General features: G+C 36.7%; 1 protein-coding gene across 4 annotated transcripts in view; it reads left to right on the plus strand.

The window, feature by feature from the left end:
• The first annotated feature begins 602 nt into the window (after positions 1-602).
• LOC145994851 (serine/threonine-protein phosphatase 2B catalytic subunit 3) overlaps positions 603-13,430 on the plus strand; it is a 237,928-nt gene continuing 225,100 nt past the window's right edge. For all 4 annotated transcript variants that reach the window (XM_083131241.1, XM_083131243.1, XM_083131244.1 and 1 more), the window contains exon 1: positions 603-793. In XM_083131241.1, the coding sequence (XP_082987367.1) occupies positions 745-793 (49 nt within the window). In that variant the 5' untranslated portion in view covers positions 603-744. The remainder of the gene's footprint in view (positions 794-13,430) is intronic.

The following is a 13,430-nucleotide window of genomic DNA, read 5'->3' on the forward strand; positions in this document are numbered from 1 at the left end:
AGTATACTAAGGCTCTAAAAATCCCCACCCCTCTTGGCATGGGCATAGATTGAGTTGGTATTAATGAGATCAAAACGATAAGTAACAATATCGCATAAAGAAAACGGAATAATCATTCTCCGTCTGTTAAAATCACTCAACATTATGTTATGAAAACTAGAATGTAGTTGACTTTGTGATATTTATTTGATAGACGCTCTATGTACAGCATCAATTCTTCGCTAACAGACCGGAAATTTAAATCTGGAGTAATTTTCACTTTCAGTCGCAGGATCATCGCCAAAGCCTGAGTCAGCTGTTCCCGAGAAAAGCAGGCACTTTAAATGTATTGATTCCTTTACCCAACTCCCAGTTATTACAAATACCAGTGTAGAATAATGCAGGGACTTTGTTCAACGAATTCATTAATTATTCTTAAAGCTGCTGCTCGAAGTCTTTGATACTGATAGCATTTTCGACGCTCAAGTATTGACAACGGGAACTATCTCGTAAGTTTCTTGTTTCGTTTTGTTATTCTGTGAGGGCTCAGGCGCGCATATGTTAGAGCGTTTACGGTACTGGCTGCATGCATTTCTCGATTGGCAACGGAATGGTTTCCGTGCGCAGATAGCTGCGCAGTGTGCAGTGCAGTGAGGGTGTCAGTGAGCGACATCTTGTGTACTAGTAGAATTTAGCTTGTGATATCTGTGGTTTCCTCGACCATCCGATGTGTATGGTGTAGTTTAATAATAAGAAAACTTGAAAATGTCTTCAAACAATCAGAAGCTTTCAACCACGGAGCGGGTTATCAAAAGTAAGTGTCATAGTGTCTCATTTCGGGGGGAGTAACACTACGTCTAGCGGGATTGATTTTCTCCGTCGCCATTTCTATCGATTACTTGGTGTATAATGCAGTCATTTCGTGTTCAACGGTTCTAAAATTCACGAGCAAATATTTAGGATGTCACATGTGAAGCTAGACAACCGTATGAATGTATCGAACAAGGCAAAAATAAACTTGTGCATGATCGTAAAGGAGCCGATCAGTGATCGTCTGCTTCGGACGTCTCATCGTCTGGGATTGAAGCAAGAAATATTCGCCTTATTAACCAGCAGCAAAGTTTTGCTGCAGAACATTTGTATTGTTCCCGCTCCTGATTTTCCCGCACACTCATATGTTCGTATTTTTAGGTGGTTGATCGTATTGTCAAGTTTCGTGTAAGGGAAAATCGATCATGTAATGCTGCAATTGACCTGCAGTATGTTGATTGTATTACAACATCTGTTAACTGTTTTTCTTTCATGTGTTTCACGTAGTACAGAAGCTGCGAAAGCGAAAAATAACACTGCCTTTTACAGCTGTGTTGTTGAAAACTAGGCGTAAAAGATCATGCCCATTTTATGTTGAAAATCAGTACTAGTGAATTGTACAAACGTATTGTGACTTTTTAAATGAAGCGAGATAGAAGTAATTTTCTCTCAAGCAGAAAGTAGCCAATGAGGTTTCATTGATCTACGCATCTTAGAATTGCGTAAACAAGCCCTTTAGTATGATTGACAACTAGGCGATAATAGATTTACCTGTGGTAGAAAACTAGAAGAGATTAACGGGTATTATTGTGTTTTTGTAAAAGCTACTAATGTTTCTAGTTCAAATTTTTGCCCTACACCTCTGCAAGTTGCATTTAGTAAAGCAGATTAAATCCAAGACATTTTGTATGAAATAGTAATACTCATGCAGATAGTTTATGCATAATATTATGGATTTTTTGCTTTATTTATATTTATAGCAGTATCATAAAAGCAGACCAATAATAACAGGGGTGCAACTTTCTTCACCTGAAGTGGGAGTGAGAATGCCAGAAAGCCTTTTTCACCAGCAAAACTACTTAATTTTCACAAAGTTGCGTATTAAATGACACACGCTAGCACCTTTTTTTTGTAATCCTTAACTCCCTTCCATGAATCTGTAAATTATGAATCAATAAAATAATTGTCATTATTTGTAGACACACTGAACCTAACTTGACATCCAGTGCAATGTATATATCTACAAGTTAACTTTGTTGTAAAAAGGAAAGTTCTCGTTTTGCTGAATCATGAGACCTGGTGCAAGTAGCACAAGGCAAGTTATATTATTTTGAAATGCTGCAGCTATTGTCTCTTGTGTCCTGAATCAAGAAAAATGATGGTATTTTGACCATATCCATAAATTTGCAGTTCTCTTCCAACAATTTTGTGTAGGCTTACCTGAGAAATTGAATACAAGTTGCAATTTCTTGGCTTAGATTTTTTTTTATCAGAGAGTAAGTTTTAAAAAAGCTAATAGTTTTCATACGTGAGATTTAATATGCATTACGGATGTTGTAATGTTCCAATCAGATGATATGATGCATTTATGAATGATATCGTAAGAAAAATGCACAAAATGACACTGCTGTGAATGTTCTACCGCCCTAGCGGTGCTTGATCTTTTCAAGTTACATGTGCATGTCATGTATCGTGGCTCACATTAGTGTAAATTATTGGATATTTTAAGTCCATGTATGGCCTTTGATGCAGAAAAAGATCATTGTTGATGTCTACTTGACTCCCTGAATGACCGACCACATTTATTTCGAATACAACCACCATACCAGAAAGAGAAAGTGTAGCTTCCAGTTGTAGTGAATTGAGTTAATGCAAAAGTTTAAACATATAGTTCTCAAAGTGTTTTGGTGTCACTAATTAAAATGCATGGAATTACTAGTCGTCCTCTGTTGGTGTTCGAGATGGTCCCCGTATCCATTTTCATGTAACCATCCTGCATCCCAATCGAAGTGACTGAAAGGCCACAACAAATATAGGCAAGTTTTTCATTTGTGCTCATTCCGTTAACAATTGCATCTCCGAACAATGGATTTCTTCATTTTTACACAAGAAAGTACTTACTGAAATGGGTTTTTCTAGCATTTAGATAGTTCCTGGAGGTATTTTCTTTCGTCGTTGAATGTGCTTGAGCGGGAATTCATGTGTTTTTCGCGAAAAATATCTTTCCTTCCTCTATGAGAGCCGGATGTTGCGCACATTTGATGACGTAACCTCCTGTCAGTGTTTCCAACCATGCCGTTGTTTTGCAAGATGATGAAAAAACGAAATATACATTCCTGATATTACTACGGCCCAAAATTTTAACTATATTTGCCTAACCTTGCCGTAAATGGTTCGTGGGGTTATCTGTGAATAGTTTTTGGGGCTATCCGTCAATGGTGTGTGGGGCATATTTCGATTAAGAAGGTTGGAACCCCTGTACATCCACTGATCCACGACGCTGTGCCTGCCATATTGTGTGTTACAGAAGCGAAAAAAGGATGAACAATAATTACTGTTATGGACATTATTTCCTTGAGAAAAGCAAAATGACACACTACACAATGTTCCGCAATGCACAATCGGTAAGTACGAAAGTAAAAAATGACTAAATAAACGAGTGGGAGATGTGATTCGGAGATGTAATTGATACGCTCATACCCATTATCATTAATGCCAACAAATAGAAGTGCAGTACATAAAAGTAGATGAAAAATACAATGATAATACGATTTCTGATGCTCGAAAAGAATCTTCTTGGTCAGGAGTAGAATAAATTAATGGTATGATTTTACAATACCGTACCCTTCTCCAATTTTGTCCATATTTCGCATACTCTTATGATTTTGGGCTTCTAATTACGAATCTGCAGTTAATATTTGGCGGTCACGTTTAGAATTAAAAAAAAAAAAAAAGGATTTCCGTGATCGCAACCATCAGTGCACGATTTCTCATTATTTACCGGAAGATTTTGTTTCTAATACTGAAAAATAGAAATGTAATTTCTGTCCTAATTCTTATACTCACAAAATACGTAGTCCCAATGAAGTATCAGAGGTTAACATGTGGGGGTAACGTGTAGAAGATGTAAAATAAGCTTTTCAATTGCCTTGATCGTTCTCCGTATACAATCATGGAAACCATGTTTGTTGCGAATCACTTCACGCAAGAATGGTGGAAGTTTGTGATCTGTGTGGTATGAGGTATATTGGAAGATAGGAAATAGTTCTTTCTTTCGTAAGTTTTTCTTAGTAAATTTTAGTTGGGTACATATTAATAATACAGACCATTCATTCATATTTCGCATATTCAATATTTTAGGACACTTGTTCATGATTTTGTAGTTATAATTTGTCGCTCAAGTGCTACGAAACAGATTTTTTAAGGCTACCCCCCACACCATTCACGGTAAGGTTACGTTCCATTAGGTTAGGCAAACATAGTTACAATTTGGGGTCGTAATTTTGTTCTTTCAGTATTGGAAACACGTAAATAATGAGCAATCTTGCAGTGTCGGTTGCGATCACGGACACCCCTTGTTTTGCAAATTCAACTTGTTAGTGCCAAATTTTAACTTTTTCTCAGGAGCCAGCTTTTAATAAATGGCAGACTCTGCCATATCACCACAGATATTAAAATTCGGATAGCAACACAAACATACACACACAAATGTAATGACCTGCTTATTATTTTGATTAAATGATACAGGAGAAACAAACATTAAACAAAAAAGCATACTGTACTTGCGATTTTAAGAAAGGAAATTGAAATTTCCATAAGCAAACTTGAAATATTAGAAAAGTATATATTTTTTTGCACTGAATTCTGGTGCCTGGTGAACATTTTCAGGCACCATGGTGACTGGACACCCCTTTTTTTTTCTACTGTTAATGATGCTCTAAATATAAACTATTAATGTCAGTTTACTATCAAATTTATGATGGTGATATTACTACTGGTGTATTATATAATGCCTATATGCTTGGATGTGTACATTTATGACTGCAAAATAGACTGTTTTCCACTTTGTTCCCTCGTGGTATTGTTGCTATCTGTTTGTTATGAATGCTAAGGTTACATTTGTCATGATATTTTGTAGTGCAGTAAATGGTTAAATTTGCCACTGTACGGGAGGTTAGGCACATTAGATTTGATTCTGCTTCAGTTTACAAATATTCAACATTTTTTTGTGCAAAATTCTTATTACATCTGGAATGAGCACAGATAGCTGCATCATTAAAATGTTACGTTCTTATGTACTTGCTATGCTATTGTCACTTTTCTGGCTCTGCAGGCTAATTAAAAACATGAAGGTGAATGATGGGACATGCAGAGAAACACCCATGCCCAGGATGGTATCCAAAGCCAGAACGTACAATGGGGAGATAGTGAATTGGCCATCACACAGTCGTCATAAATATTGTAATACACTAATTAGCATACATGGTGCAATGCTGAATTATGATGACAATATTATTTTAATGCAATGTGCGCACTGTATGCTTATTTCCAAATTTTTGTCTACCACTTGACATCTTTGTTTCTGTTCATGCATAAATTAGTGTTAACCTTTAGTGGATGGCTGGTCCATGTTGGACCACTTTCTGTAAGCACATTAGAATGATTGATCCATATACATAGCAGCACCACATGCAGCAATTAATTTATGTCATTCCCTGATTTTTTTTTGTGTTCATAGCAAGGTAAATAATTGCAATGTAGTAAAAGTATTAGCCCCGTCTAGTTGACTGCACTTTTTGACTCTCTTTGCACTTGCAACGTCTAGTTGGTTACACGGTGCAACACCGAGTTGTCTAGTTCATTTATTTTGAGTCAAGTAATGTATTTGGTGTTTGCACTACGTTCTGGGTCGGTGTATGGTCACGTGGTATCCTTAAAGCACCCTGGCACTGGATACACCTGCGCTGCACAGTGTGTCAAAAAGTGAAGCGAACTAGACGGGGCTATTGCATGATGTTCAATTAGTCGCATGAATTTTAGTGAGCTTTTCGAATGCACGGAAGAGAGTAAGTTTGTTTTAATTTTCGATTAGGTCTTACCAAGGAAATACGATGTTGACACTTCATCTTGATATAGGTACAATTAGAAGAAGAAAATGTGTAATTTACTCATAAAATCTCTTTGTGGAGCCCCTACAACCCTCACATTAAACTGAAGTGAATGTAGAGATTCTAAAATTTAGACTGCTATGTACAGTGGGATCCATGAGTATTACCGTGCAAATTGTCCATGACTATTTTCATTAATTTTCCCCTTACATCCTGTGTGTTTTTAAGCGATGGATTTTTATGTATGCTGGTGCAGAAGTTGTCATCAGCTTGTTCTGAGTTTTCTTTTAATTCTTGAAGCTCTTATTGGGTCATATAATGTGCACGAACATGGTGATGGACAATTAGCACGGTACTACTCATGGATCCCACTTTACCTACTATTGAATGTAGTTAAACATTGTCCCATACTTTATCATTAACAAATAATTAAAATAAATTGTGCAATGGAGAAATATGGTGTTGCCAACTTTTCCCAAGTAGGCTGTTGCTTTCTGGCTACTTGAATTTACATGCCACAAAGACCACTATTTGAGAAAATGATTTGTTAGGGGTGAATGTTTGAGAACACCCAAATGCCAACCTCTGTTCCCTGTAGTATAGTAGTGCCAAGCTTTCTGAAACCTTGGAAAATATGCGAATTACAGGCTTTCCCGTAACTTAGCCTAGTCACACTAGCTCCATTGGCAAATAGCCAAAAGTGTCAGAAATATGATGTAAAGCAAGTCCCGTCAAGTTTTGAGATAATTATTATTTTCAAATTTTTAAAAGATGGAGTAAAAATAAGATTTGCCCCCTCTTTTGTAAACTTTCGTGTGCTCCTATTGTGCTCGACAGTCGGACATAAATATCAATATGTGTGCTTGCAATGAAAAGAAAAATGTTACTAGTATACCACTAGACTAGGTACTTAATAGACATCAACCGTGCTTTGTTTAGTGTTGTGTAATATCATCATTATTATTTATTTAAAAAAGAATGGAACAATTAACACAAACTACATATTTTTAGACACTACATTTACAATTTTTAAATCACTTCGGTTTATTGTGGGGCTTTAGAAATAGGGATTTTTCTGTAACATTTAAAATTCCTATTTCTAATTGTTTTTTTGGGGGGGAAGGGGAATACAATTTCCCTTCCCACATGATCCTTTGGAGGCAACAGCAGTCACATGTAGGCCCATTGGCAATATGTTTTTTCCTCACTGATACCTACGAATGTATTACATATTTGAGATGCACATGTGTGTTAAAACTGGATCTTAAGAAACACCTACTGCAAAGGAGAAGGATTTTGTTGATTTTATATATATATATATATATATAGAGCAATATACTGTATATTGTTCACTTTCAAACTTATGCTGATAAGATAATTATATTTGCTGACCTCAGTAGAACAGTGCGTGAAGACAGGGGTCCTGGGTTATTATCCTTGCCTGGTCGTGCATGTTCTTTGTGAGTGTCCTTTTGTCCACCCTATCATCACTCATACTCATTGTTGCGGTTAGCTACACTAAATATAAAATAAAAATATTTATGAAAGTTTAAAAATTTGCACTAAAAACATTTACTTTTCAAGCTTGCACACCTTTTCTGTGCATTGCAATGATCCAAACTATGGCATGTGTGGTTACTTCAGCTTGGCAGGGACATTATTGCAAATAGTGTTTCTTTTCATTTTACATATTTATTTGCTTAGTGTTATAAAATCTGGCGTTCGGTGCCTATAATACGAGAATACCGGAAGTGAAATTCCATTATGTAGGTGCAGTTTTGCCAATACTGATGAACTAATTCCCACATGTCCATTATGTGACCAGCTACATAAAGAGAACATTAAAAATGGCAGATTTTCATGTGGTGTAGTGTAAGGAAGGTTATAGAAAATTTTTAATACTATTGAAGCTTTGATAATGCATGATGCCTTTTTTGATGAGATGCAGAAATGATTAATAATTTATAAGGTATTTGCTCTCAAGAGAGAGGTTGTGCTTTGGGTTTATTCTTTCAATATAAATGCAGAAGTATTACATTTTTTTATAAAATGCAGTTGCTATTAATAGCTTCTGAGCGTGATTTCTATATAATTTGTTTATGATCCTTTCAAGTTCATTCACAGAAATGAATTTCCTAATGGATACTGTACACTCAGTACTTTCACATTATATTATATGCTCCATTGATGTTTGTTGGACTTATTTTTGTTTTGGGCATGCTCACGCAAGATAAAAGCGTATGGAGTTTCTTGTATTTGTTGTACCTGTCCTTTCAAAATGTCCTCCACTAACAGTAGAGTTGACCCACATCACTTAAAAAGGTTATTATTTCAGTTTTCAAAGCTCCATATTTCTTATTTACATAATTTGCTTTGAATTTAATTCATTACTAAGTGTAATGCAATTTCGGTAAGAAATCCATGTGCAGGGCTCCATGCAAAAGCATCTATCTGCCTTGTTTTCAATCCTGGTAGAAATATTGGCCCACTTGTAATTTTTTTCTCTCTCAATTTCTTTTTCTACTTAATCACTATTGTGTGATATTTGTCACCATTATTTCAGTATTATCAGCAACGTTGAGTGGAATATTGAATATGGTGTGCATTGTCAAGGATGAGGACTTTGCACTGCTACTAGAAAACCTCAGAATGTACTGTGATCTTGTTCTGGTTGCGGGGAAAAAATGTTGAAACAATAACTGTTTGTTCTGCAGGCTGTAGGATTCTGTTTTCCTCAACATTTCTTCACTTACAACTAGTTATAATAATAATAATAATAACCAGTGAGGCCAAGTGCCTACCTACTGGCTGCCAGCCTGGGAAATCATCCAACCAGTTATGGTGTGGGGTGATGTGTGGTCAGCACAACGAACCCCCCAGTTGTAGGTTTTCTATGACCGGGCTACGCTACGCTACCGTAGCTCCCCAATTTCATGATGATGATGGTGGGTGGCCACTGGTCCCATACACAGACCAAAATCTCTGGAAAATGCCCCTACGAGGCTCGACTTTCACACATCTCATAGCCAGAGCCCAAGGCTTGCACCTTAGATAGTATGACCATGGTGCGGGATTTACAATTAGTTAATATTTATGATTTTGTGACCAATGGCCATCGAAATGTAGTGCATGAGTGCACTTATAAAAAAATGTTATGCATGTGCTGTTTATGAGCAACTGCATCTGTATCAGTAAGGCTCACTTGCCATTACATTATACACTAAGACATTGCTTGTCGTAATTTCTACACAGATAATGGGAATGGACATTTCCATTGTGACATGAATTTAGTTTGAAGCATGCACATTTTATATATCGTATTTGCATAAAGGCATTGCACCAAGTACAGGTGATTTGCCTTTTGAAATTCTTTGGAAACCTATAATCTAACATTGGAGAAATTTTCCTGCTCATCCCCCTGAATTGGAACTGCTACTGTGGGTACAGGGTGGACCTGTTTCAGATACTCATTATCAGGGCTCGAAAAATCTTCAGAGCTAGGTGCCAGGAAACCACCTACTAGCAATTGTGCTTACTACGGTGTTGCAAAAGTCACGCAACCCAAACTTTAAAAATGTATATCTTGAAAGGTGTAAGATATTTACACCAGGTTTTCTGCATTATAAAGCCTCATCCATTGAGATATTTTTCAATGCTAAAAAAATATTAGTTTACGCCACACAGAAATTTAGATAAATTAATAACTGGCGAAAGGCAGTGTTAAAATTTTTCCAGAAATGCATTTTTGAGAGAAAAATATGTAAGAAATTATCAAAGGGTCATAATTAGATATCTGATGCCATATCAGTCTGTCATTTGTGACCAATATTGATCATGTGCAGCATTTGATAGATTTTTGACTGGCTATTTTATGGGTTGAGTGGTGAAAAAGTGCCATTTTTGGTACATATCCTCCATAAATGGCAACACTAGCAGGTCGAAAGTTTGTCAACAGATGCACGCAACATGTGCTTAAATATTGGTCATACTCAGTGCTTAAATATTGGTCATACTCAATGACACGGGTTAGGTGGCAGACCAGCCCCAGGCTGAACCTCGCCCACGGAAATAAAGAATAAAGAATCTTCAAAGTTTTATACATAATACTGCAAGAGATCACAGTTGCCAGGCTGAAAATATCAGTCGGCATGGCTACCTGGTGATCGGATTTTTTGAGCCCTGCTCATAATGCCTTTAAATCTTGTGCTAGTACACCAGGAACTGGTTGATTGTATTGTTGTTTTTGACTGGAGAATACAAGTTACAGTTGTGTGAACTAATATTATGTTGTCACTTAGAAGGAAACTTCTGTGACATGTCTTGCAGATGCATTTGCTCTATTTTCCGTATAAAGTTTCAGTGCTTTAACGCTTTACAAGATTCTTATCAGATTACTTACAGAGCTTGGTGGGGCCTCCCCGATGGCGCAGTGGTAGTGTCGTCGCCTTGTAATCAAGGGGTCCCGGGTTCGATACCCGGTGGAGGCACAAGTGGTTCGGATCCCACTTTAAACTGTAGGTCCAGTCCCGATTAGCCTTACTGTGGATAAAGTGGACTTAAAACAACAACTCAACAACAACAACAGAGCTTGGTGGGTAGAGGGAAACGGGGGGGGGGGGGCATGGAAAGGTAGTATTTTCCACTTTAACATATAGATTATTATTGACAAGAACAACAGACTAAAAAACAAAGTCGTAAGTGGAATTTGAATTGGGAGTGTGAAGAACTATCCCTCCTTCCAAAAGTGCATAACTAAAATATTTTATTTTGTGAAATTTAAATCAGAAGTATCAACATAGTTTGACTGTCAAGGGGTAAACAGAATGCCCGAACAGCAGATTGCAATGAACAATAGAAGTGATCACGGATGTAGATACTTAAGCAGAATTGTGGCATTGCAACATCTTGTGTGCAGTTTTGGAAATCTCATTTTGGCCTTAAAATAGATGCAGAGAAATGAAAAAAAGAAAGTGCAGAATTTGAAAGTGATATGAGCAAATTAAGTGCAAACATCCATTTAAAAAGTGCAACTTAAAAACAACTGTCATACAACATGTATTATTTTCTTTAGCTCAAATGAATCTTTTGAATCTTAGAAATTAAAATTGTCAATTCCTGATTTTTATCTCTGTGACCTTTTTGTTATCCATACTTGACAGCAGTGCTCGAAAAATCTTCTTCAGAGCTAGGCGTCAGCTCTGATTATCAGGCGCCAGGAAACCACCTGCTAGCAATTGTGCATACTACGGTGTTTAAAAAAATCGAGCAAACCCAAACTTTAAAAATGTATATCTTGAAATCCGTAAGAGTTTCTGCATTATAAAGCCTCATCCTTTGAGATATTTTTCAATGCTAAAAAATTATCAGTTTACGCCACACAGAAAATTAGATAAATTAATAACTGGCAGAAGGCAGTGTTAAATTTTTTCCAGAAATGCATTTTTGAGTGAGAAAAATATGTAAGAAATTATCAAAGGGTCATAATTAGATGTCTGATGCCATGTCAATCTGTCATTTGCAACCAATATTGATCATGTGCAGCATTTGATTAATTTTTGACTGGCGATTTTATGGGTTGAATGAAAAAGTGCCATTTATGGGACATATGCTCCATAAATGACAACACTAGGAGGTCAAAATTTTGTCAACAGACGCACACAACATGTCCTTAAATATTGACCATACTCCATGACACGAGTTAGGTGGCAGAACAGCCTCAGGCTGAACCTCGCCCACGCAAATAAAGAATCTTCAAAATTTCGTACATATTACAGCAAAAGATCAGTCGCCGGGCTGAAAATTTTAGTCGCCATGGCATCCTGGCGACAGGGATTTTTCGAGCCCTGCTTGACAGTCCAGTTGAAAATAATTCTGATTTCAATAAATGAAGCTTTGTACTTTCGTGTAACTGCACAGTGGCGTCGCATGAAGTTCACATACAGGTGTTCACAATACAATGTTTATACTGAATGCAGATTTACATCTCTCCCTTTTTACTTCATCTTCAATTGAAAAAGTGAAAATAACAGTTCAACTTATTTTCAACAATATTTTTTTTATACAATTAGCATCCTTTTAATTACAGTATTTATAATTAGTAATCTCTAATCCAAACTAATTAGTATAACATGCAATCTCAGGTATGTAAAATGCAATCTACTTTTATTACACGGACCATATGTTAACCAATGACATTCATTCAGCATTGAAACCATGTGCATAGTTAGCGAGACAGAGAGGAGGATGCATCCTCCCAAGAGTCCACACAAATGTATTATGTGTATGTAACATAGGCTATTTGGCTATTATACAGAATACCCACAATAACTCTGTTGCAATGCTTGTGATTGGAGTATCAGTCAATGTGACATTGCTCATATTCCTTCTTCCCGTGGTGGTGCACACTTCGGAAACCACTGATTTAAAGTGTACACCTATTAATTGCTGTCATTAACATATTTACCATTGCACGAAACGAATCGTTCTAGAGGCAGTCTTTTGGAAGCGAGTTGCTTGTATATGTGCAAATGGTAACAAACGCCCAGGATGTTTCCTTTGCCCATCCATGCAGTTTGGGAAATTGATCAGTTACAAGTACGGTGCGATAAAAAAGGATTGACCGTAACAATTCTCTTTTAGATATATTTATATATTTTTTAAATGTATCTATTGCGAACACGACTACTTTCTGATTTGCCCAAATAAGTGGCTAAAGAACACACACTAGACATGTGCTTTCATTTGCTTAAAATCCGCCAAGTTTGCAACTATGTAGCGCAGACCTAGACATGCCTTGTATATGCTGCACTCTGGTGCCGAAGGAAAGAAGTAAACTATCTACAAAAGTTATCAGACGTGAAAAATGTCAGAGTAAATTGTGTGTTTATACTCGTACATCAAACTGGCTGTAAGGGGTGACCTTCCACGTAGTACACCCAATTGTCAACCTCACTTCCACATAGTACACACTGGACTGCTTTTTGCAGGCTAACGAAGCTCTGGCAACTGGCCTTATGACTGGTATAATTGTGTGTGCTGAGTGCGCCTTTACAGCCTCAGCCTTTAACCTAAGTCAGAATATTTTAAGATTTTATTTATGCGACGTTACAGTTATGTTATTTGTTATGGTAAGGTGCAAAGTAGCCTAAGTTCTGATGCACCCAATTTTTTTTTAATCAAATCGCACATCAAACAAAGTATTTTTTTGTTTAAACGTATGTGTGTGGTCATGTAATATGTACGTAATTAAAAACATATACATGAGTGTTCGCATGCTGATGGGAACATTATCAGGCGATGCACCGGGCCGCATCCCTTCAATTTGTTACTGTCTATTCTAGTCTCAGTTACAGAAAGAAGTGCATGAGAAACTAATTGGGTATCTAAATTTTGGTTTGCAGAGATAAAGTTTAATGCAGTTCTTGATACATGTTCATGTTATCACAGTTGCTATTATTCTGGTAGAATTTTATATTATATTTTGTTCCTTTTCGATTTCTGTCTGGACTTTTGTATTTGTTCTGGCATGCAGTC

Source organism: Lepisma saccharinum, chromosome 11, assembly GCF_977018435.1.
Source record: "Lepisma saccharinum chromosome 11, izLepSacc3.1, whole genome shotgun sequence".
Taxonomy (NCBI): Eukaryota; Metazoa; Arthropoda; class Insecta; order Zygentoma; family Lepismatidae; genus Lepisma; species Lepisma saccharinum.